Genomic DNA, 27981 nt, shown 5'->3' on the forward strand with positions numbered 1-27981 from the left:
TAGAGCATAACAGAACACAATGTTGGTGCAGAGCTAAATCTTAAAAAGTTGACCAGAAATTGATAAAAGACAGTCTAATGAATGAAGCTTACAGGTAATATAAAATGACAATACCACTTGTAAGGAGAAGTATAAACCTGTGGACATGAACATGTGATGTTAGAATGAAGTGTGGTGCAGAGCAATACCAAATGATGGTTACCTGGAAAAAAGTGATAGCAGATGATCTCAATTACAATGCTACCTGTAGGGAAGGTCAAGGATGGTATGTACAGATAGGATCATTGAAGTATGGTGTTCCTGCACACATATAGACATTATAGTCCGAACCTGTTCTGAGAAGTCGCATAGGCTACCCATGCAATACTCTTGAAATATGATGGAATGTTTATGCAGATAAACATGACTCAAGTGTCGCCTATAGAAACATGCATGAGTGAGACATGACTGAGTAAACCATGTATAGAAATCTTACCTGTACTTGTCCAACCAAAGCGGAAGCAATATAGAAATATACATAAGTGTCAATATTACACACAAAAAGCTTCAAAGAGGAAATAAGGCACCGTTATAGATACTAACAAAGTAGGTGAGACAATATCCAAAATGAATCAATTACCTCAAGCCCACAGACCAACTGTACAAGTTAAAAACAATGAAGTTGCCATTCGGACACAGCAAATGCCTTGGAAAAGAAACTTACCAATATGTACCCATCAGTAATATTAGTCACCTATATTAGTCGTTTTTGTGAGCACTAGAGACATGCACATAATAAAATAATTATAGCCCGTACCTAACTTGAAGTAGCTTAGGCTCCCCATGCAAGTACAAAAATGTGTGATGATGACAAAGTGTTAGAAAAATTGTAAAGGCAGTACTTTGTCAGCATAGGAAGAGAAAAAGTTGGAAATACAGATGGAGTATACTTTCCATAGAAGTGAAAAACTCCTAATGGTATATCTTCCACATGGATTCAGGTTTCTGTGATGTCTCTCATCATGAAAGTATGATTCGTGGCATGAGTGGAAGTAGTAACTGACGTATTCTTAAGCTTGGCACCAAGTCTTATACCTAAGAGGAGATAACTCTGCCTGAGTGCCACAAAGGTCGGCAAACAACTTTTAGCCCCCTTTAGCTAAAAGTAGTATCTGGAATGGCCGGATTTGCTAGGTAGTAGTACTTCTTGCATCACTAGGACCATGTAACCATCTGATCTGAATTGATAGCAGCTATAGTGAGGTCCTATCTAGTTGCGTCAACTGAGATGAGTCGACCAAATCAGAACAGATTACAGATTCCATCTGGAAACTGGGCAATAGATTTTGCTCATTCAGGTCAGAATTGGTCTGACATAACCTTATCATGCTCAATTGCCTCTATACCATGATGCCTAAACATCTACAAGATCATGGATAAATTAAAGTAGCCTTTGATCATAACAGCAATAACATTTTCTTCTCAAAAGCCAGATAAATTAGCTAGCTGTAGTATTCAGAAACTCAACAAGATAATGCTGCTGTCATTGGACCAGGCCCTAAAATCCTGCCCCCCCCCCCCCCCGTAACGTTTTTAAAGAAGCAGAGTCCAAGAGATTCTCTCCACCATAGAAGAATGAAATTCCTTGTAATGCATGGTACTCCTAACAAGGGCTAGGTATGAAGGAGAAAAAGGTATGAACACTTATACCCACTACTGACTGAGCATCAGGGGGAATCTCCTTAGGATGTGTCTTGCTAGATCAAGCAGAATATTCACCCAGGACCCACCCTACCTTGGGTGGGGACTATCTGAATCACTTGGCATTATTAACCCCACATTTCTGTATTATCATCAGTACAAGAACTTGGAGCAGGGGTGGCAACTGGACTGTTGTTCATACTGAATGGGAATGAGTATGAAATTATACCTCTCCCTCATTATAACATCATAGCCAGAGTCTGTTCTTGCTGGCTTTGTTATGTAACATATCACATTATACTGAGAATCATCATATCTATCACAAAATACTGAGAACAGTGTAATATACAGAACTGTGGTATAGCAGGCATTATACAAATTTGTTAAATTTTTAAAGTAAATGAAGATATAAGACTAAGTTTCACCTTGTATGTTTTTCAACCCTTATTGTTATACAATGCTATGATTTTGGTAATGGAGTCCACAGTGGTACCATATCATATCCAGAATCATGTTATAACAAGGAAGGAAGGATATATACTGCTCCTTGGAACATGAACCAAAGGAACTTGCATAAAGCCTGGTGGATAGGGATGTCAAAATAACTGTCAGGTCAGATAAGAAATGATAATTCACACCAGTTTATGTAAAGTCTTACTGAACATGCAATCTCCTTTTGAATTCTTGAGTGGCTATGCACTTGTTGAGTTGGCTGTGGTTTACAAATGGCCTGAGCCTCCTGTTGGCTTTGGGCACTAGAAACAGCCTGGTGTAAAAACTAAGAGTTCACTGCGAACTCTCTCTACAGTCTGCTTGCTGAGTTTTGACTAGATCTCCTTGTTGCTGTTGTGCAGTGTTCATCCTCTTATCTTTCTGCTGATGATGATCTTCATCCTTCAAGTCTACATGCTTGTCTTAGAGACAGATGTGGTGTCACTCAGAAATTAGCAAAACCTGATAATGTCATCCATGGAATGCTTTGAAACTAAACTCTCTCTTACCATTGTGGGGATGGAGTATGCAAAGTCACCTATGTTATCACCACACTCAGTGTAGTGGGGCATAGTGGAGTATGCAAAGTGGGGCATAGTGGAGTATGCAATGTCACCATAATGGGGCATAGTGGAGTATGCAAAGCCACCTATGTTATCACCACACTCACTGTAGAGGTAAGGTTCCTCTTCCAGCAACAGTCCACATGCAAATAAACCATGCTCTAGGTGGTGCCTCTTACCACTGAGCGGCATGGCACCCCACCCACCCCCCACCCCTGAGCAGATACTCTGTTGAAAATTGATTCACAAGTTTGTCTCACAGCTTTGTCTTGCTTGCATGGACAGCTGAGAAGGGCAATAGATGGCTAGATGGTTGATGGTTGACTCTGTAGCCAAAATAGGCAACTGGAATGGTAGCCAGCTATATAGTTGGTTCAGGCACTGCCTGGGTGGAATGTGTGGTGAAAAGGACATACAGGTTTGTTAGATCCAATGTAACTCTGCATATTATGCATTTTCAGACTGGTACCCAGCATGGTTGGCAGAAATGATGGATACATAGTAATTCATCACTCAGTATATCAAGTCAGACAGCTGGATGGGCTGGGTGACAATTGGAGCAGCAGCATATGTCATGTATGAATGGCCATTATGGGCCATCAAAATCCAATGTAAACCCCATGCACCTGGATTTATATGTCCAAACAATGGGTAGTCTGGTTATACGAGACCTTAATGCTGAATTGTTTCGTTTTATGAACAGTGAACTGAACATTAATATGTTCAAATACATGGAGACTGTTGGGTCAAAATAAGACAAAAACTCACTGTGAGAAAATAAATTGACAAATGTTTTAAAATTTAAAAATACAACAAAGCAACAGCAACAGCAAGTGCAAAATAGAAATAATGTCTATTTGACAATAATGGGGATACTTGACATTCAACATTTACACAGAATATTTAAGTCCAAATTGCCCATGTGATAAATCACATGAGAAAATCCAACTCTGAATAAATTTGAAATAAGTATTTATTCAGAATCAAAGTCCAAATTTCTCACGTGAAAACTTGCGTGTGAAATTAGAACTCTGCCTTATTTTCAAACATGGTTGTATGTAATGGAAAAGAATGTTTTCTAAGTTCTACTTTCTCATGTGAAAATTTAGATTCTCACGTGAGCAAAATCTGCACATGTGAGAATCAGGTTAGTTTTTCCTTGGCTCACAAGATCTAACAAACTGCACACATGAGCCTGCAAAATCTACCCTATTTGCATACATTTCTAACAAGGTTATCATGTGCAGCTTATGAGCAGCTCATGTGAATTGGTGAGATTTTTCTGTACGGGTCAAACATGCTGGCTTTATTTTACCCATTCTTGGTTTTAGTCTTGGTCCAGTCATTACAGTTCTAAGGTCAGGGCGTAGATGAAACTTTTTTGCCTCATCCAGTAGATCTCTGCATTCATGGCATCTTTTCACCAGCAGCTAAAACAAAATATTTGAAGCTGAATATCATAACAATTTTAAAAAAAAATAACTGCATGTCCTATGCCATGACCTTTGGTAAGTGGTTTCTAACAACGACTTGAATCGCAATGTACCTACAGTTTTTATATTTGATCTCATTAACTAGATTCAAAGAAGCATTAAGACAGCTGATTAATGACAGGAAAAACAGAAAGAAGAATAAGGCAAAGACAGAAAAGATTCATAAGTCAACAATAGTTCCAATGAACAATGCCTCTCACCTATGAAGAGTGTTATGAAAGCACGGCTTTCTGCATATCCAAGCAAGATAAAAAAACGCACAATATCAGGGTAAACATTGTACGCACACTTTAGTATCATATCAAACTTTTATTTGAATGTATCAAATGACTGACATATGACTTTGAGAAACTTAAACATTGAAACCTTGTTGATGCTACTGCCTCTGCAGGCCCTGCCAGGAAAGTTGTTGTTGTTGTTGTTCTAGGGTTTAACGCCATTTTTCAGCACAAGATAAGCTATACATGGCGGCCAGTGTAACTGGTGGAGGAAGAACCCTGGAAAACCCAGGGAAGAACCAACGACCCACGAGAAGCTACTGGCAGGCTTTCCCACGTACCCACACTAGCTGAGCCTTGGACTCGAACCCGCGCAGACAGAGGTGAGATGGCAGTGATCCGGAACGGTGAGTGCTTTAGACCACTCGGCCATTTGGGGTCACTCTGCCAGGAAAGTGATATCCGTATCTTTCCAATCCTAGGCATGCCATGTTCCAACTCAGACCCAAAATTCCAAGCTGGAGCTCACCAGGGTTTTATCCAGTAAAGCCCAAGTTCACCTGATTCAAACAGACTGTGATTTACAAGTGCAAAAAGTGACAGAACAACCCATATACAAATGTTACCAGAAAATCCTCTGAAGTTAAAGAAATCGCTAATTGATATTTGTGGTATCCTATTTTGTTTCAACATCTACATGCAATTTATTGATACTGTATATTGTTTTTTAATTGCATGTATGCAGTACCAAAATAAAATTATAGCTATGTTTCAGTGCACAGTATGCATGTCTTTGGTTGTAAAATAACCTTTTCAATCAACAAGACATTAAGCTTTATCAATACTTACTTTTAAAAAATGTACTACACTTATTTTTAATCATTGTTTTCTTCTGGTGTTTTCTTTAAAAGCAAATCTATTAAGCCTGCATAAAAAATGAAATAGTGGAATCCAAATTGTTACAAGCAGTTTATTCAAGAATAATAAATAATCTTAGGCACTGTATGGAACAACATACTACACTGTATATAGACATTAGCTACATTAGTCAATACTTAACCGAGATATTTGCTAGGGATAGCCAAAACCACAAAATCAGGTCCAGAAATTTTTCTATGTTTTATAAAAACAGAGTTGGCAAGTTGCAGCTCAAATGCTACTTCATGACAAAAATCAAAAGGAATATGACAGCAGAAATGCTGAATTACAAAAAAAAAGGGTTCCTTGCCTGCAAATGTTTTATAACCTACCGGTATAGTGAAATTAGCAGACCTTGCCATATACAGGACACTTGTGCCCATGTATGAAAGACAAAAACCAAACTAATGCATACAGACCTCCTCATCCACTACATCTGTAATGTATACAGCAGTCAACAGAGGTAGTCGGACATGCTTCAGAAGCTCCGGAAGATGTGATGTCCTCTTGTCTGCATCATGCTTCACCCACTTTATAACTGACTCATAAACAGGCTCTTCGGTGTCCACCTTTATCAGTCACAAATACAATCAAGTTTTTCATTAACACATTTTTGAATCCTGTCTGAAAATCTATTCTAGATGAGTTTATAGTGACATGAAAATATATTGACTGGAACAATGAGTTTCAAATGTCTACACCAGAGTAAAGACAACATTAGTCACATGTTTCAAGGGTATCTGATTTATCATTTGTTCAAGAATATGACCAAAACATCCTTTAAAATGCAAAAAGAGGGATTAATGTTTTATTTTCGACATCTCTGCTTTAAATTTATTTCATAGTAATTTCTGATTTCGACATCTCTGCTTTAAATTTATTTCATAGTATTTTCTGACCATCACTCAAAGAGGACTAGAGATTATAAGATTTTCCAGCTGACCAACATGGCCATCAAACTGGAGATCTGATAAGAGCCATTTTTATTCAAGACCTACTGGACATCATAGGTTGTTGTTGTTGTTGTTGTTGTCGTGTTTAACGCCATTTTTCAGCACACGATAGGCTATGTATGGCGGCCAGTATTAATGGTGGAGGAAGAACCCGGGAAAACCCCAGGAAGAACCATCGACCCACGAGAAGCTACTGGCAAGCTTTCTCACATACCCACATTGGTCAAATCCAAGACTCGAACCCATGTAGACAGAGGTGAGATGGCAGTGATCCGTAATGGAGAGCGCTTTAGACCACTCGGCCACTCGGGGCCCCTGACATCATAAGATAACTTTTTGTGAAAGATCTCTACCAATATGACCATCAGTTATGGAGATTATATCTGAATTTTTTAGGATTTAACGACACCTCAACACAAAAATATCCATGTGCTGCCAACCAAAAGTTATGCTCCTGGCATGCACAAGTGAAAAATTCCACACAACTATAGGAAGATAAACCTTTCAAAATAAAGAGAAAATAGAAATGGCAAATAAAAGCTGTTAAAATTCTGAAAAAGATATACGATAGAAAGATAAAGGTAAAAAATGTGAACTCAATTAAACCATTAAGAAGTAGGTAAAACATGATTTTTAAGAAGGCTACCATTGCATCCATACAGGTGGGCATGAGCACCATTTTCATTTGGGACCAAGTAGATATCGTAAGAAGTCTCTTTTTATGAAAACTGCACATCACTACGACCATCCATACTGGTGAAGTAGCACTAATAAGAATTTCAATATGGCTACAATGGCAGCCATATTCAAAGTCTGGGAAGCACCAATTTCATTTAGGACCAGCTAGAGATTATAAGACATCTTTTAGAGAAAACCCCATGCCAGTATGACTTTCTGGTCAGAAGGAGTGGTATTAGCAAGATTTCTTTCCTGCTTTATGATTAGAAAAGCACTAAAGAATACGGAAATAAATCAGAAAAGAACTAATATGACATAACAAAGTCAAACTAATATGAGACAAACTCTTGTCTTCATGCAAATGCATTCCAAGTTTCATAATCTTAAACAGTTCTGGAAATAGTGTAATTGGCAGAAAGATGGACATAATTTGTATGACTCCTAACCTGCTAGTCAGACAGAATTCCATTTTTACTCGACAATTGTTGTTGTTGTTGTTGTTGTTGTAGGGTTCAACGCCATTTTTCAGCACATGATAGGCTATACATGGCGGCCAGTATTAATGGTGGAGGAAGAACCCAGGAAAAACCCCGGAAAGAACCACCAACCCACGAGAAGCTACTGGCAAGCTATCTCACATAGGCTGAATCTGAGACTCGAACCCACGCTGACAGAGGTGAGATGGCAGTGATCTATAACAGAGAGTGCTTTAGACCACTCGGCCACTCGGGGCCCCTTTACTGGGCAAAATATCCAGTCATGCACAAACACATTATAAGGTTTCTGAAAATATCTCCAACATTCTGGAGGTATTGAGTTAACAAAAGTGTGAAGACTGGACAAGCTGACTCCAAGATTCCACTTAAACTTTATATACTTGTGTATGATAAAATGCAAAGAATCCAAGACAGCTGGATCAAAACAGTGATGAACAAATACATGGACATGGGTAGCATTATAAACCCCATGACAGTCGTTAAGAGGCATACAAAAGTACATGAGATATGGCAATTAATCCCACTTTAATGACATTATGGCAAGATAAGCTTAGATTCATCAAATAATGCTTTTAAACACCATAATCAAGGATTCCTAAGTTGTGATGTTTTACCTAACCTAACTAACTTGTGAGGCAACATTCTAAACAAATTCACCTACCCGCAGGTCATCACTACTGATCAACTGAACAACTTCCTCTATTGGCAATTTTAGAAACTCTTCATGTTCTACAATCTCCTCAAAATTGCGTCGGCAGAAGGTCTGAGCGGCTGAGACGAGATCCTCACAGGAATGTCGCTCTGCAAAGATCTTGATTCCCAAGCCATTTGTGAAATCCAGCTGTTTCTGTAGAAAGGTACTGCAGGCAAACTTTACCCCTTAAAAAGGAAAACAAAAATAATCAAGTGAAGGTAACAAAGATAAAATAAAGATCATAGGTCATATAATACATATATAGATGAAATTATTAAGTCCACATAATAATGTTGTTGATCAAATTAAAGATTTGCATTAAACTCAAATGATAAAGATTACATTAACTGCAAATTAATGAATTCTGAAAATGGATTAAAAACTAAAGTGGTTAGATTCTTCTCATACAAATTAGTTCCCCTCATACTAGGTCTATATTATATGTAATAATTAAAATATATGTATGTGTATATAAACTCTGGAACTACACTGATATGGGTCCCTGAGTTTATGCCAAACGTTTTTCTGCTTGAACTATCTGTGACAGTTCTTCATGCACACCTTCATCTCTGATAAGCCCATTTTCAGCTGTTATTTAGGGTTACCATAAATCCCATTGCTAAAATGTATGCGTCAACAGTTCACCACAACTTTAAATTCATGGAAAGATTTTAATACAGTATAGTTTTCTTAAGAACTTCATTGAAAGAACTATTCAACTCATTCTCCCTTGGGGCCCCGAGTGGCCGAGTGGTCTAAAGCGATCTCCGTTATGGATCACTGCCATCTCACCTCTGTCTGCATGGGTTCGGTCTCAGATTCGGCCAATGTGGGTATGTGAGAAAGCTTGCCAGTAGCTTCTCATGGGTCGGTGGTTCTTTCCGGGGTTTTCCCAGGTTCTTCCTCCACCATTAATACTGGCCGCCAGGTAAAGCCGTGTGCTGAAAAATGGCGTTAAACCCTACAACAACATCATTCTCCCTTAAGTGTGAAATCAGAGAAAACTAAAACCTATACACTTTTAACTCATACTTTTTTATTCTCTGTCATTTGAAGTTAAAATGAGTAAAATCTGGTCAGTCACAGATTGTATTATGTTGTGTTATGGCTCTATTTTAAAAGGCATGAAACAAGTAGTCTACAATTTACAAGAACATTACTGTAGATGGAACCTGTTACACAGAAATAGTTTAACTATTGAAATGTATACAAATAAGGCTTCCTTGATTAGAAAATAATCTGCATTCAATCCATTTGATTTCATTATTTTTTATCTTGTATTTCTGAACTTAAGACTTTTGATTTAAAAGTATATGTCCATATTTAGTTTATGATTACTGCAATACCACAAAATATACGGGGAAAAAAATAGTTTCTGAATGTTTTGCTAACACCAGGATAAAATGTTTCAAAAATGCATTAAGACACTGATATGATACACTGAACTTTCACGATATGATGGAATTTCAGCAATTCATAAATTGTTACCAGATAGACTTGTAAATTACAAACGGAATGATTACCTTTCTGAAAATTCAGTTAAACTGTGTCTTTGGATTTTCTATTTTGTCATGCACCATGAACATGCTGTCACAGAATATGTGACTGTATATCACTAATAGGGGAGACAATTACTTAAGGGAATTGGCAGCTGAACTAATAAATTACTCTTGCAATCAACAAATCTGCTTTATCTTTTTATTCAACTAAAGGAAAAATGAAAATTGCACATTGTTTATTTTTTCATACAATAATACATGAAAGTAAAAGTATGGAAACTAATAAACAAACATTACATCCAAATGCACTTCACTCCAATATTATGATTGTGTCACTGTACCATAAATTATGTGTCCACTAATCTGCTCTCAAGTGTGAACTTAATTGTTTATAAGGTCTTCTCAGGCAATGTGTATATTCTTTTTGATTTTCCAGTGGCATGGAGCTTGGGTATCATGCAAAGTATATCTTCGATTGATACCCATGGCTACTCTGATTTTCAAGGCTATTTATAATTTCCTTCAACCCTTCCACTTTCTTCGATTGATACCCATGGCTACTCTGATTTTCAAGGCTATTTATAATTTCCTTCAACCCTTCCACTTTCTTCGATTGATACCCATGGCTACTCTGATTTTCAAGGCTATTTATAATTTCCTTCAACCCTTCCACTTTCTTCAATTGATACCCATGGCTACTCTGATTTTCAAGGCTATTTATAATTTCCTTCAACCCTTCCACTTTCTTCGATTGATACCCATGGCTACTCTGATTTTCAAGGCTATTTATGATTTCCTTCAACCCTTCCACTTTCTTCGATTGATACCCATGGCTACTCTGATTTTCAAGGCTATTTATGATTTCCTTCAACCCTTCCACTTTCTTCGATTGATACCCATGGCTACTCTGATTTTCAAGGCTATTTATGATTTCCTTCAACCCTTCCACTTTCTTTGATTGATACCCATGGCTACTCTGATTTTCAAGGCTATTTATAATTTCCTTCAACCCTTCCACTTTCTTCGATTGATACCCATGGCTACTCTGATTTTCAAGGCTATTTATAATTTCCTTCAACCCTTCCACTTTCTTCGATTGATACCCATGGCTACTCTGATTTTCAAGGCTATTTATAATTTCCTTCAACCCTTCCACTTTCTTCGATTGATTCCCATGGCTACTCTGATTTTCAAGGCTATTTATAATTTCCTTCAACCCTTCCACTTTCTTCGATTGATACCCATGGCTACTCTGATTTTCAAGGCTATTTATGATTTCCTTCAACCCTTCCACTTTCTTCGATTGATACCCATGGCTACTCTGATTTTCAAGGCTATTTATGATTTCCTTCAACCCTTCCACTTTCTTCGATTGATACCCATGGCTACTCTGATTTTCAAGGCTATTTATAATTTCCTTCAACCTTTCCACTTTCTTCGATTGATACCCATGGCTACTCTGATTTTCAAGGCTATTTATAATTTCCTTCAACCTTTCCACTTTCTTCCATTAAAGAAATTAAGACTTTGTCATCTCTTTCATCAATTTCTATCACCCTACCAATATATTCTTTACCTTCATACAAAGTCACAATAAAATCACTGGGATTAGGTTTCACAGGCTGATGTGGATTAGGGCAGAGGTTCTCAAACTGTAATATGTAGACCACTCGTGGCCTGCAAGTTTCAGTCAGGTGGTCCACATAAAGGTTGCAGAACAATCAAGATCCTGAACTTTGCTCATCTATTGCATTAGAAAGGAAAGACTCCTGATATTAAAATATGAGTTGTGTGCTTTTACTTACAGAACAAAAAATGTTAATTATTATTTTTTATATTTAGCACTTTTATGCAAAGCGCTTTACAATAGTTAGCTAACGGTACAATCAACATTAGGAAAGATAATTAAATGGTCCGCCAAGACCCTCATCAATCATTCAGTGGTCTGAAGAGGCCCTCTGCAATGTTCAAGTTGTCCAAGAACAAAAAAAAAAAAAGGTTAAGAACCAGTGAATTAGGGTATTTCACATTCTGGTCAGAAGATGTTGGAACCAGTGCATCAACTGAACTGTGTTGCTGACCAACTTTTAATGGTTTTGAAGTTGGGATGCAGGATTACAACAATTTCACCGTTAAAACAGCTATAACAAATACAAGAGCTAGATATTGTTATCACTTGCCCATTTCTAACACTTTATACTGCATGCACTTGCATCATTCTTTTCACCACTTTAACTGTCATGCTTCTAAAACATCTATGCTGGCATCGAATTACTCCTGAGAAACATACTTATACTTGATCTGGCATTTGCCCAGATGGACTAGCAATAATTAATACTAGTGCTTACTAGTCTAGCATTCATGATGTAAAAAGAATAGACACTTCTCAACATAATAGAACTTCAATGAATGAAGAAAACCAATCCTGAATCATGAAAAGAGGGTATGATTTCACATAAGATACTTAAAAAATGCCCACAGTACTAAAAAGTACATGAGGTATACAGAACTGTTTACGGTATGTTTTGATACAATGTACTTAACAAATACTCATTACAAACAGGTACATGATGTATACAAGTCATGTTACATTTACATTTACTAGACAAAATCATGTTGTTGTTGTTGTTGTTGTTGTAGTAGGGTTTAACGCGATTTTTCAGCACACGATAGGCTATACATGGCGGCCAGCATTAATGGTGGAGGAAGAACCCGGGAAAACCTCGGAAAGAACCACCGACCCACAAGAAGCTACTGGCATGCTTTCTCACATACCCACATTGGCCAAATCCGAGACAAAATCATGTAATCTACAAGTTACATGAACACTGCTAATAACCATATTAACATGAGTAATGTACAAAGGTACTAAAAACAAATAACACTTTAAAAATAGACCCCTATCTAAAAAAAAAAAAATGTTGGCACTCTATGCATCAATTATTCTGCTATATTGAGAAGTGGAATAAATATGATTACTTACCTTAAAATATCTGATTTCAAAACCGTCCCACAAAATGTTTTTCTTAATTCAACATGGATGCATATGACTGGAATTTCATCATTCAAGTCTGCATGCTAAAGTTTATCATTTTTGGTTGGCATTCAGCAAACACTGACACATATATTATATCACATAAAATACATTCGCTGAAATTTTAATTTCCTTAAAACGAGAGACTCATGCTGAGATAATAATTATACATTAAAGCTGTTATATGTCGGGTCTTCTTTACACACACTACCAAGATAGTTCTTGACATGTCAACAACGATGTATGATGGAAATCTTGTAGATTACCTTGCAACAATATTTTTCTGTTTTTGAAAGAAATCCCTTCCATTGTAAGGTAAAGCAATCATTTCATACAAAACTATATTTCTTTCATGGTGTACATCTCTGATCTACTTAAGTTTAGTATTACAAGTGAGGTAGGCAAAATTATGATGGCCATTGTAGAAAAAAGGACCAAAATATAAATTGTGCTGAAAATTGAGCGCAAGAATAATTTTTAGTAATTTCATGGAAACATTTTCAGTAACATTACTTTAATAATAATTTACCCTCTATCTTATACAAAAAGAAAACAATTTTTCCTAGTAAATAACAATAAGTTTTTTAGAATACTTACCAATCAAAAAACCTAAGGCGAACTACTAATGCCTCGCAAATTCAACCCTTCCAGATATTAGTTTTAACAAAATGGAGCTAAAAGTTGTTGCCAACCTGCATGGCAGTCAGGCAGAGTAATCTCCCCTTAGGTATAATACCTGGCAGCAAAGTCCCTTCAGTTACTACTGGAGCATAAGGCACACTCTCTATAGTTGTAACTGCCGGGAGTGTGAATATATATTATGATTGGGTAAGTATTCTCAAAGAAACATATTTTACTAGGAAAAATTGGTTTCTTTAAATATGTAACCCAATAATAATAACTTAGGAGAATAGGTAAGAAGTAGAGAGAGGTACGTCTATGGAATGTGAGATAGATTCTAGGTAACCCAACTAGATTCTAGGTAACCCAACTAGAAAGAACTCCACATGTTGGTGTGTGGCATCAAATATGGAAAAAATTTACCCACCACAAATCCAGTGGAAGTTGTGATGCATCTTAATTGATGTCGAACAACTGGGAAGGGTAACCTGCTAAGCTTTGGATATAGGTCCTACCAGATTGAATTGGGCCCTCTGGGATGACAGATCTCTGGGATAAAAGCTAGAAAAAGTGGACTCTGATTTCCATCCCACAGCCTGAACAATGTCAGTTAGCGAATAGTTCCAGTCAAATGCTAGGCTGGTGGCAACTGCTCTAACCTTGTGAGCCAAAATGCGTAATAAGTTCATTTGAACTTGGGCTATTTCCCTATATGCTGAGCAAATAACCCACTTAATCCAGGATGATGGCAACTGCTCTAATCTTGTGCACCAAAATGAGAAATAAATTCATTTAAACTGGGGTTATTTCTTTATATGCCAAGCTAATAAACAACTTAATCCAGAATGATATCTTCCTGTCCTTTCTTGAGAAGTAAAAAGAGGCATGATCTCCCTCAATGCAAAAGTTCTGTTTTATTAGCGTGCCACTTGAAAAACCAAACTGGGTCTTGTAGGTAGCCTTCAGCGTGTGTCCAAACTAGGCAGAGGTTTCCTCACCACAGTCTAGTCACCCGTGGAAGGAAGCTGGTTCTTGGCAATGAAAGAGAATGTCATCACAAGTCAGGCTGACCCATCTTGTAGGAACTGCATACAATTCAGGTCTGCTGATAGGGCATGTATTTTGCTAATTCTGCCTGAAGTTGCTAACACCATGAAAACGAAGGTCTTGTATGAAAGGTACACCAGAGATACCCTTGAAAGTGGTTCAAATATGTCTTGTTCTGCCAGTTAGTACCAAAGATAGGTTCAACACTGGGCATAAGGCAAATGTTTTTGGCCTTGTATACTTAAAGCTAAAATGTAGGTCAGATAAGTCCCTGTTTTGTCCAATATCCTCTCTTCTAAGATGATGAAAGGTGTCAGTAATTGTGGAGCAGTAACCTTTTATGGTACTCCGTGCAAACTTTCTCTCTATGTAGAGCCAAAGGAAGTTAGCTGTTTGCATTATAGATGCCTGGAGAGGTATGATGTTTTCGTTTATTCACCAATTGGTGAAAGCATGCCCTTTGCCTTTATATGCCTTCAGAGTGGAGGGCCTTCTTGTGTGAGTGATTCTCTCCATAACTGATTGTGAGAATTGTTTAGAGTAAAACCCGGTTATCTTGATTATGTAAGGGGTGTAAAAAAAATAGTCGACATAACTGGGTCCTGAGATATCAGGGTTTAGTTGAAAAGTATACTGCAGAACAATGATTATGCATCTGAAGCACCCAAAATGCTGAGTTTTGTTCCTAAAAACAAATGGCATTTCTAATGCATAATAAAAATAATAATTCAGTCATTCCAGGTTGCAGAAAACAAAAAGATTGGAGGTCTTTTAAATGAGATTAAGTAACATGTCACACATTTTTACAACACTTAAGTTATTGTAACAATCAGTGGTTTAAATTTTTTTATTTCCCTGTGAATACCCTTTGGTAGCCTCAGCAAGGCAATGGTTTTCTCATGCTGAACAAAATCTAGGTCAATTTAAGTACATGTACATGTAGAACGGTACTTTTTCTTCTTAAAGTAATTGCTTTACTTGGTGCTGACTTTAACTAGTAGCAAAATGTAACTGACCAAATATGTACAGTACATGAAAATCGACTGCTTTTGTTGCTCATCTGAGGTTTTTCTACACCCATATGCTGGATTTTACTGATAAAATTTGACTCTGTACCAGATGAAAAAAAGATGAGTCTGTATTCTTGTACCAACCAACTGTAAAATGTGTTTAAAGTATTTAAAGTTAACTGTCTCAACGTCAAATTCTGCAATAATCCAACTGATTCTATTCAATGCAGTTGTAGTCCCATACCCTACCCAACTTTGATCTGTGACCAGTGGCAACAACACAGCATCAGAAAAGGAGTCGGCGTATCAGTTTGATGGAATGTAAGGCTTTGATATTCAATTCAAGATGTTACTCTTCTCAGCCACTTTCTATTTCATTCCATTTGTGTTGAAGAATCTGTAATCGTGGCAAAGCAATGAACAACTTTATTTATAAAAAAATTTACTGGGCACTGTGAATTTTTTTAAATACCATTTATGCTTTTATTTACTCTTGTTAAAAAAATAATAATAACCATGTCCTTCTGGGGTGGGGGGTACCATCTTGGTTTGGAATTTTGCTAGTTTCTATTGATAGATAATTGTAAGTCACGTGATCTAGGAAAGCTGAATTTGAAGGCTTACACTCACTTAAGCATGGAAACACTTTAACTATTTACTTCATAAGTGAACACTGAACCTAAGTTGTTAACTGTGTATGGATTAAGTTGGTGACTGGCCATGACTATATAAGAATACAATTACACTATAGTTTGTTCCACAAATGTGAATTTTATCCTATCTGTAATTCTGTTTATTTTCAGGTTAGCATCATTAAATGTAGCTAAAAGTACCTAATTTGTTTTAAATATATAGTGTAAAACAAATTAGGTATTTTTAGCTACATTTAATGTTGCTGACCTGATAATTTACTGAGTTACAAATAACGTAAAGGTCAGAAACGCATACACTCAATTACAATTTCCTTACTCTACAGAAACTCATACACTCAATTTCCTTAAAGTATTGTTTACAACATAACTTTCTCCTTTCCATGCAAGCAATAAACCATGCATTGATCAGACTGGATGATTAGCATTTGTACCTGTAAAATTTGGTCTTGTACTGACTTTATCCATCCTTGCAGCATGAGGTACCTGTAGTAGCAGAAATGCAAGATCAGTTTGTTGTAAAATTCTCCGAGATGGACATTAAAAGTTGCATTTCATCAATTTAAGTGGGTCTACATGTTACTTCGGACCAAAACTTATGTCCGACATAACGGGGCTATCAATTTAACATGGGTCAAGATAAGCAGGAAAAGTTAGCATAACAAAAGATTATTTCAGGACAGGACCAAAATTGCTCAACATACATGGGTTCTCAAGATAAACAAGGTCAAGATAAGTGGGTTTGGCTGTATTTCTGAGGACCTAATTCAAACAATCCAGACGTGCAGCTCTGAGTAGGAATGAAAAAACCATCATGCTTATTTGTGTAGATAAGGAAAAATCCAAATTCTCTGAGGAGTTCCCATTGTGAGATTGATGAGGTCATTGATCCATGACTTCTCCCATCCAAGTGGTGCAAGGTGCATAGTTGCCAGGATCGCAATTAGTGAAAATAGGGATAAAAATTAGTGAATTTTAACATGAATTTGTGAAGCGATCTTCGAGCCTGGGAATATTTGTCGGAACAAATGTTTAGCATGGTCTCCAGCTGATAAAGGTAGATTGTGTTCAACAAGAAAACACAAACAATGCTTCAGCATTGGTAGCTTGCAGGTCTTCCGTCGATGGCTTAAAATATTCCACAGCTGAAATCTGCTGCGAATTCTTAATTTTCCCAACCTCTATGTGCTTTTTGCTACCAATGTGCTTCCTCACATCATCTCTGCCACCATGCCCAATGTTAAAATTTGTGGCACACTGCATGCAAAAAGCATGATGTATATTGGTGTTTGATGGCTGAATGCACGGCCAATTTTTTGGTATATTCCAAACTAAACTTCACTTTTTGTGCAATACATTTCTTTTTCCTTGTTGGTGAAGACATTTCCAAGATGCGATGCCAAATGGTAATTCCAATCAGTGTTTGTGGTGCATGCGCAGAGCAAAATTTCTGGTTAGGCCCCAGTTTCTCTCAAAAGCATTTGTAAAACTACTCTTATACATATAGATTAAAATATGCTAAAATGCTTGCTACATACCAACTGTACCAATAAGCAATAGTTCCACTAATATCGTAACCAGCAGTACTGGACCATTTTGGCAACTGCTGATATCACGACTAGCGCTTAACATGAAATCGGTTATTTTATTAAAGATTTAAAATAATCGAGAATTGGGGAATTCATGATGCATGCGGCATTAATCTGTGAATCACTGAAATTTATGCCAAAATCATGAGGGTTGGCATCTATGAATGTGGATAACGCAAAACTCTGATTCTCTTGCCTTTTGTAGCACTTTTGGAATCAGAAGTGTTGGTGGGTAGGCATATGCATCCAGGCTATTTCCATTCTATCGACAGAGCATCATCTGAGTCCACCGGAGATATGAAGGTTGGGAGTTGGTATTCCACCTTGTTGTGAACAGGACTATCAATGGTCGGTTCCATCGGGTAAATATCTGAATGAAAACCGAGGGATGAAGAGACTATTCCATCTGTATTAGTTGATTGTTCTGGGACAAAGATTAGGCCAGTACATTAGGAGTCCTGGGACATGGCAAACTTGTATGTGGATTTGTTGTTGACAATACCACTTTAGAAAGTCCCACACCAGGACACAAAGGTCTTAAGATTTGGTTCCTTCTGGTTTGAAATAAGTCACTACTGTAGGACTTGGTTCCTCCTTGTCATGTGAGATTAGTCACCACTGTAGAGTTGTCAGACAGAATCAGAACTCCCTTGCCATTTAAATATTTCTGCCATCAGTGAAAAGCTTCTACTATGGCCTTCATCTCCAGAATATATTGAAATGAAGCTGTTGTTACTGGCGAGAGCATACACTGCTGGTTTCCCAAAAGAATGGTAGTAGGTTGGCTCCCCAGCCTACTGCATTTGCATTGATACAGACTGTTATCTCAGGCAGTTGTACTGGTAGATATGTACCCCCCATGAGCCAAGTTAGGTTGCCCCAGTTCCACAGATGGTGCCTCATTTGTGTGCAGATGGTGAAAGGATGGTCCAGTAGTCAAACTCAGGGACTCCATTTAGGCTGAAGAATCATTTGCAATGGGCGCATAAGAAGGTGACCTAGGACCATAACGTCTGCTGCCACGTTGAGCAAGCCTAGTGGGCAAAGGAATTGCCATGTGGATAGAATTTTCCTCACAAGTAAGGTGCTGCCATGGTTATGATTTCAATCCCAATCCTGAGGGAGACAATATGTTGCTGGTGTATTTAGTGCCATACCTAGGTGAACGAATTGTTGAGATGGTACTAGGTCAGATTTTTCCTTGTTGACGAGAAGCTCAGGTTGGTAACAGGTGTTATCATGTCATGTTAGATCTAACTCACTGATGTTTCTGCAGCATGTGGTACAGGTAACTTGATGCTGCCACAATAGAAATGGTCTGGACATGTGCCATTACTACATTCATCAGACAAGTGGAGACCCTGGGTCTGATGTTGAATCCCAATGGGAGTGCCCTGAATTGGTATACAATGTTGTAGATAAATCACAGGAATGTCCTGGAAACCTTGTGAATAGGGACATGAAGGTATGCACCATTTAATTCCAACTGATGGTGAAGTTTCCCTCCTGGAAGGCATTCAAAATGCACTGTGTTGTTTCCACTGAGAACCAACAGGCATGAATGAACTGATTGAGGGTGCTTAGGTTGAAGACCAGATGCAGAGTGTCGTTTGCCTTGGGGACCAAGTAAAAACTGGAACAAATGATAGGACCCTATCAATGGTTTATCTGCTTTGGTATGCAAGAACTGTGGCTTTCACATGGTGGAGGTTTGATAAGATCGTTTTCAGAGGTTTGTGCCCTATGATTGGTCCTTGGGTCCTTTTGTTGATTTCCCATAGTATCTCTGTATTAATGGTGTGGTTGTGGGAAAGAGAAATTGGTCTCTTGGGTGGCTTGTTTGCAGACTTCTTCAATCTGGCTGTGAAACAAGGTTAGAGGATAAAGGTTGTGCTCTTAGCTTGGTCTTATGGTGGTCCTTCAGGAAAGTGCAGGCAGAGTGCACTGAGTCACATTCCGCCAATTGTAAATTTGTAGCTGCGGTGTGTTGAGCGGCTCTATTCATAATTCGGGCCATTCTTGAAACCGGCTCCCATGCATGCCCTGAGGTATTCAGAGTGGGAAAAGATAACCTCTGTTCCACCTGTTGGATGATAGCCATAGAAACGAAAACTCCACTGAAGTGGCTGAAACAATACTGCACACTAACTGCTGAGTGTCATCATAGGCCATTCGGTCCATATGTGTGAAGTGTGGCTGTGTCATCCCCAAAGCAACAATACCACTGTCAACTGCTGGGGTTCACAAATAATAATAATAATAGAAATAATAATAATGAGGACTTTGTATAGCACCTAATCTTTAGAAGCTCTAAGCGCTTTACAACATTAGACAACATCTATAAGATAAAAAACATATAATGATATGATTACAAGAACAAACACCATGAAATTAGAAAACATTAAAAAACATGCTGAGAATATTTAAGGTAGGAAACATTATTAGGTCTTTAAGTTTGTTCTTGCAGTCGAAATAAGTGAGTTTTGAGAGCCCTCTTGAATGTGATCACTGTGTCTTTGTGTCTAAGTTCAGTGGGCAATTCATTCCACGTTGCTGGGCCCTGGTATGCAAAAGAACGCTGTCCATATGACTTTGTTTTCATAGTGGGAATAATGAGTATACGATTGTCAGAAGGGGAGCGTAAGTCTCTTGCTGGTGTGTACACATGGGTGAGGTCAGATAGGTATGTTGGACTAGAGTCCGACAGTGAAATGTAGCACAGAGAACAAATTTTGTGTTTGATTCTGGATCGAATGGATAGCCAGTGTAGAGTACAGAGCAGTGGGGAGGTGTGCTCTGATCGTGGTACTCTAAGTATAATCTGAGCAGCTGTGTTTTGAACTTTTTGAAGTTTCTGGAGCAGATATTGAGATGAACCAGACAGAATTGAGTTATAATAGTCCAGTCTTGAAAGTACTTATGAACACCCAAGTGTTTTAGTGGCTGTAACTGAAAGATATTTGTGAATTGAGCTGATGCGTCTCAGCTCAAGATATGCAGCCTTGCATACGGAAGGTTGGTGTGTGGCAAAGGTAGAAATGCTGAAGATGATGAAGGTGGGTCACACTTTCTGTAACTCTCCCAGCCCAATGAAGTAATTGAAATCAAACTCTTCCTTACCATCATAAGATCAACTTATGCTGGAGCTCTGGTCCAGGTTGATGATGGAGTGAAAGAAGGAGGACAAAGATCCTGGGGTCAAAGGTGTAAAACATCCTCACTTAAGTTTCAGAAGGCTGAATCGCCCTGTGCCATCGGTTAGTGTAGAATAGATGACTGCACTGGAGGACAAGCAACATCATCTTGGTTGCATGAGGTGAGGTGAGGCTATGGTCCCCTATAATGCTTGAGACTCAGCTGGCAAAGAGTGACAAGGTCTGTCGCTCTCTAGACTCGCAGAATGCCCTGCATTGCAAAACATGACTTTGAGACAATCACTGAGTAAAGTGTCTTCTTGTAGCAGTATAGAAAAATAGCAAAAGCATGAGGAACTATTCATGACATTGTGCCAAATTAGTATCCTGAGGTGGTATGAGGGTTAGACTGTTCCTTGCACATGTCTGCAAAAGTCAGGTTTGAGATATTGATGTGTTAGCCCTTCTTATCTCCAGGGTCTCAACGGAAATAGGCCATCCACGTGAAGAGGATATCATTAGAATCATCAGTTTGGGACGGGTTATGGGTTGTTTGATTCATGTAACCTGTCTGTATGTCTGCAGAGTGATAGGAAACATATCTGTTTGTTAGTTCTGTCCCTTGCTGAGTCCTGTGGTGGTGACTTGGGTAGCAGAGCTATTCAGAGCATGTCAATGTCCGGCACTTTGTATCTGAAGGGTAGGTTGAATTATCTCCCTTGTCTGGCAGAAATTCTCACAGAGAGGAAAGGTCAGCATGCAGACTGGTGAGGTCTTCATCCTGAGCTGTGTGTTTTTGCGCTTTGCCCATAGTTCCAATCTGTAAGACAAATAGAGCAAAATGCATAAAACTGGAGTCCTGCACCTGTCATTTAGAATGCAATGTCCGTGCAGAGCTAAATCTTAAAAAGTTGATCCAGAAATTGATAACAGTCTAATAGAGCAATGAAGCATAAAGGTAAAATATAATGACAATACCACCTGTAAGAAGAAGTATAAACCTGTGGGCCTGCACATGTGATGTTTGAAAACAGTGGGGGCACAGAGCCATACCAAACGATGGTTATCTGGAAAAAAGTGAAAGCAGACGATCTCAATTACAATGCTACCTGTAGGGAAGGTCAGGATCGCTTGTACAGGTAGAATGCATTGAGGCATGGCATTCAAAGACTAAGGATGCCATTGTAAAGGAAACTCACCTGTGTGTACCAGAAATGATGGAATTATACACATAAAAGGAATTTCTTATGGGCATAAAAGCATGCACATATATAAATATTGTAGCCAGAACGTATCTTGTGAAGTCACATAGACTACCTGTGCAAGTGACTAAGGACTCTTTAAATATGATGGAATGTTTATGCAGATAAACATGACTCAAGTGTTGCCTATAGAAACATGCATGAGCAGGACATGACTGAGTAAACTGTGTATACAAGGCCAACCTATACTTGTCTGACCAGAGCAGAAGCAATACAGAAATGAACACAACTGTTTACATTACACACAAAAAAACTTAACATAAAAGGGAACTGAGGCACCATTAAAGATATGTACAAATTAGGTGCGACAATATCCATTATGAGGTAATTACCTGTAGGGAAAAGGTCCACATACTGCCTGTACAAGTGAAAATACTGAAGTTGGTGCCCAGATGCTATGAATGCCTTGAAACAGAAATTTACCAATATGTACCCATTCATAATGGAATTACACATATATCATAAATCATCATTTTTATAAATGCTAGAGACTTGCAAATACAAAATAACTGTAGCTCAAACTGAACGTGAAAAGTCGCTAAGTTCCATGTGCAAGCATCAAAATGTGTGATGGTGACAAAGTGTTAACTAATTCTAAAGGCAGAAATTTGTCGACATAGGAAGAGAAAAAGTTGGAAATCTAGATAGAGGACACTTTCCTCATAAGTGAAAAACTCCTCCAACTTGTAGTGGTATATCTTCCACATAGATTTTGGCTTTTGCGAGGTCTTTCTTGACGAAAGCATGTTTCTTAGCATGAGCAGAAGAAGTAACTGATGGGTTCTTAGACTTTGCTGCCAAGTCTTATACCTAAGGGGAGATCACTCTGCCAGACCGCCACATAGGTCAGAAGACAACTTTTAGCTCCAATTAGCTACAAGTAGTATATGGGCAGGGGAGGGGGCTAGATTTTTGAGGTGTTAGTTCTCCAAAGGTATTATGATTGGGTAAACTATTCCAAACAAACTATACAGTGAAACTGCAGCTTTAAACAGCCCTGGTGATGGTTTCTGTAAGAAATTTTTTAAACTAAAACAGTGTTCTAGAGTGTAAATCAACCCAACAAACAACAGTGTAAAATTGATCATACATTAGGTGCATACCATACCTTTAAGCTGTAGCAGACAGGCAGCAGGCAGAAGATCCTGGACATTGTCAACGGTCACAGTGATCGTTTCTGTGTACACAAATTCTAAAATGATCTCTACCACTGAGGATGCTATTTCATGGAGTTCTACCACAGCCTGGTCCTTCTCTGATAACTACCATAGCAAAAATGAAAAATGAAACTTGCTAAAAAATTAGAAATATATTCATATGACAAGGATGGCATGAAAATATGAAAAATGAAAGGACATACTGTACCCTATTCATTTAAACTAATAAACTGGCAAATCTAGTTGGTTTTGACCTGCAGAATGAATATGAAAAGTGCCATCTATTTCCTAATTCATAGTGGTGTAGCCATATATTATATTCCTGATAATTAATAGTTATTAACAGTGACCTCAACAATAGTACTATTAAGATGAACTACAAAAAGTACCATATCTGCCGGCCTATAAGTCAATACTTTACCAGAAAATCTCACTTCATCATGTACTCCGAATCGACTTACTGGATGCCATCTAAGTTTCTGTATGTAAAAAATATCTCCAAACATATGTGTAAAAATAATTATTGCTTTAAGGAAGATATCGTGTATGAAAAAATATAGGATCTGACATTGAGGAAGACTTAATATATTTACATGATCAGTATTAAATTCACTTACATCAGATGTAATTGCGCTAAAGCAGCATGTTCTAGGAATATAGTTGTTTACATCTGATTACATATATGTGCATTAGAATAAACAAGTTAGCAAGCGTTAAGCATGATAAAGACAGACATTCTGTCCCATTTTTCTTCTTGCACCTCATGATGATCAAATAAAATATGCCCAGGAAGAAAAAAAGAGAGAGAGTGAGAGGTTTCAGGACAATTGACCTATTGCCACTTGTCAATCATGCTGACCAATTAACCAATCAGCAAGCATAAATTAGACACACCTCCAGGCATTTCCTCCAACAAGCTGCTTGTGGCAATAATGAATTGATTATGTTAAGTATTTACAATTTTTGCAATGATCCGTTGATTTCTCAATTGAAAAGAGTAAACAGAAATCGATGTGAGCCGTCTAAATGGAGGAAATAGATTTCATCCTTGCCCAAAACATAGACATAACTTCGATGGATAAAGACTTTTTTCTCACTGCATGTACAATCAGCTGAACATGGAAACAACTGATGGCAATTACAACATGTATGTTTGCATAAAAGTATGCAGAAAAGCATGTCCTTTCGATGGCTTCAAGGAAAAACAGAATTGAAATTGAAAAATACATGTAAAAATAAACGTTTTCAGAATATGGGTGGAGAACCACCCAACTTTCGGGCTTTGATGTATATTTTTATTTATTTATAGGAAGCACTGAACTGCAGACTACATTATTTTAAAATTTTAAAATTTACACTTTAATGTTGGCTTGTCCCAAAAACAATGATTTATCATCTTGATCTTTCAGACATTAAAGTGACTCTTTACTTTCTCATTGGGCTGAAGGAGGGGTGGGTATGCAAAAATGTAAAAATAAAGAAATACAAAACAATGGTTTCAGATAATTATCTTCCGATATATTAAGCATGAATTTACATGTTTACATTAACAGACAGCATTGATCAAACTTCCATCTGACGAACATAGTAGAACATTAATACTGTTATTTACAACAGTATACAGTACTTCTAAACAGTATTTGTTTATGATTTTGTTATTAATTTGTAATTAATTTACTTCCAAGGCAGCATGAACATAAACCAGATACAACTAATAAAGATAAGATATATATTAAATACATTGGCATCTTTTGGATTGAATTTCCTTGTACATGAATAAGTTCTAGAGCAGCTTTAAAATTGATTTTTATTATTTACGGAAATAACACACTTAGAATATTACAATACAAACTTGAACTACAAATATAAATACTGTCTACTGCAGTATAATGTATGCAAGCTTTAAATTTTACATTTTTAAGAATAATACAACTCATTTTCAATAAACATTTCACTTAAGCTGAAACATATTTCCTTGCTAAATACTGTATTTTTGTCGGAGGTTAGCAGGGTGTCATGTCATGTGATTTGGTAGGTGGAGCGATCTGTTATCAAGTAAGGTAAACTGTGTTAATGTACAAGGGCAATACTATATTCCATTATCAATTAATACCATGGAGTAAACAGTTCCTTCGCTTTAATTAGGGTATCTATTGTCAAACCAAACAGCTCTGCAGTGTTATTTAAATGCTAATTAAATAGGCTACATCTGTAGTCAGGTCTTTTCCAGATAACACCTGTCTGAGAGCAAGATTCCAGGGACCAGATCAAATTAGTGAGGCTACTACCAATAGGGAAATGAGGCTGCCAATAGGGTATTGTGAATATGGTACCTTGTACATGTAATGCCAGAAAATGTCAGGTGCTTACTCAACTATGACACCTTTTGTACTTGCTGACAGAAGTGTCATAGCAGTGATCTGCTATTTGGATTTTTAACATAGCTTTAACAATTTTTCAGTCATATCACTATGATGTCTGCAGTGTGGCAGTTTATAGTGATGTCTAGCACTGGGGCATCATGCCGGCCAGACATGTAGCATGATGTCCCACCCAGCCACATTATTCTGACACCAGGCCGACCAGTCCTAACACTAACCTCTTAATGCTGAACGCCAAGCGAGGTAGCTGTTAGTACCATTTTTATAAGTCTTTGGTATGACTCGGCTGGGGATCGAACTCACAACCTCCTGCATAAGGCACCCTAACCACTGGAGCGGTCACTGTCAGAGCAATTTAAACCAACAACAGGCATGAGCAAAGATCAAAGCCAAATGCCACCTAACTACAGGAAGTGTGCATGCACTGAGTCTCACAAAAAGGATAACCTTATTTGTTGGGATTGGAGAGGTCATTGTACTTGCAAGGAACATTACACAGCATGCTAAATGGTCATTCTTGGGATTTAAATGTGGCTAAAAGATACTTTCTCTGAAATGAATCAGGTACTTTCAGTCAAATTAAATGATGCTGACCTGAACATTTACTGAGCTGCAGATAGGATAATATTTGTGATGCTATGTGGAATGAAACATAACAAAAAGATGAAGCAGAGTATTGATCTGGCTTTGTCTTATATTCAGCATCAACTTATATATGGATGAAGGATGGAAACTTTCCAAAATTTGCAAATTTGTCTTATACTCCACATCAACTTACAGACCGGCAAATATAGTAGTAGATAAACAAATAATGAACCAAATAAATAAATGTGTGTGTGTGTGTATTTGTGTGTACACATGCAAGCATATGTATGTAGTAGTGTTTTACGGCATCACAACACAAAGATGCTATGTAGTGCCAACTAAAGACAGAGTTTGACAGCAAATATGCAAAAAAAAATTAAAAATATACTGCACAAAAATTTAGGAAGCTAAACACTTCCAAAATTTATAGAATTCAGTACAAATAGATACGATTTAAAAATGTAAATATGGCTTTAGAAATATGATGATTTGATTTTGTTAGCAGGTAGGTGCCTGTTTGGAGAGTTCTTGACTATAGCCACTAGGTATGCTTTTTTAAAATGGCATATCCAGTTGGGCTCCTTTCCTTTCCTTGCTTCAGAACTCCAGTTGCAGTTGTGAGAAAATGTAGTTAGCTTAATAACACTGAAAATACACGTAAGTTTATCACTGATAAAGATTCCATGTGTAAAATGACATGTCAGACCATTAAATTTTCAATCAAATTTGGATTTAACAATCATAATAAAGTGCTGATGATCCAACAGGAGGCATATAAAACTCAGTATTTCCTGATTTTACTAAGTGCAACTCTTCTAACAGAAAATTTGTTTAGATCATCAAGATCAGACTGAAATAACATGAATTATTTAGCACATACATTGTTGGTAAACATGGCACAAAAGTAGTCACTGCTGGCTGCTAACACAATCCTATGAGCAGGAAAGTCTTCCCCTTGTACTCTAAGTATAACATCGCATAGTTTCTGTGCCTTCCGTAGATTGTTCATGGTGATTAGGAGGGACTTGGAATGAGGATCTTTGAAGACCTGATACTCCATTGTTGTTAGCCAGTCTAAAATTAAAAGCACATATTCAACTAAATATTGCATGTTATATCAGACACACACAGGTCAATATTAGAAGTAATGGGTATTCCGAAATTTTCTCAATATGGAAAATACATTCCAACCAGTGATACTCATTCTTGTCTCTAAATATTACAATGAAAATCAACGTTTAAGTGAATGCATGCTTGCATCTTTGCTATCACCATACACACATCCTATTACTGTAACTAAAATATAATCTGGAGTGCTTTGAAAATCAGCTTCAAAGTCCTAAAATATTTAACAACTGACAGTGTATGCAAGTGCCATGTAGCACCATGGATTGAGGTAGAAATATTGCTGTGTAGTGAAACATTCAAATGATGATAGAGATTTTTCATTAAGAGACAACATTAATATGGGGACAGTAGGTAAACTCAGACAAGTCACATGCTGATAAATTCAAGTATATTTGTGGTCTGTTGTACTGGAGTACTTGTGTTTACTGTTTTTATGGTCTAATGATGTGCCATGATACTTTACTGCTACCGAAATTTGTTATTCCTTATCTTACAAGCTCATGTTATTCTGAATGAACTCAAGCTATATGTGTAAAATTAAAGATCGCCTTTGACATCGATTAAACCAGTCCATATGTTTCTCTATTCCTCTCTCAGAGTTATAGTCCAACTTCAGATTGCTTTTCAACTGACTGTTTGAAGTGCAATATATAATTACTTATAAGTTAAGTCCAATTACAAACTGCACAGACCCAAAT

General features: G+C 37.5%; 1 protein-coding gene across 1 annotated transcript in view; it reads right to left on the minus strand.

Annotated features, from left to right (window-relative positions):
* Window positions 1-27981, minus strand: part of LOC149789212 (kelch-like protein 12) — a 58146-nt gene that overhangs the window by 22003 nt on the left and 8162 nt on the right. The window contains exons 2-6 of the mRNA XM_089975378.1: window positions 27036-27229; window positions 23141-23294; window positions 8154-8371; window positions 5784-5933; window positions 4051-4165 (exon numbers count right to left, since the gene is read on the minus strand). Coding sequence (XP_089831504.1) covers window positions 4051-4165; window positions 5784-5933; window positions 8154-8371; window positions 23141-23294; window positions 27036-27215 — 817 coding nt within the window. The 5' untranslated portion in view covers window positions 27216-27229. The remainder of the gene's footprint in view (window positions 1-4050; window positions 4166-5783; window positions 5934-8153; window positions 8372-23140; window positions 23295-27035; window positions 27230-27981) is intronic.

Source organism: Sinohyriopsis cumingii, chromosome 11, assembly GCF_028554795.1.
Source record: "Sinohyriopsis cumingii isolate HCF-2022 chromosome 11, ASM2855479v2, whole genome shotgun sequence".
Taxonomy (NCBI): Eukaryota; Metazoa; Mollusca; class Bivalvia; order Unionida; family Unionidae; genus Sinohyriopsis; species Sinohyriopsis cumingii.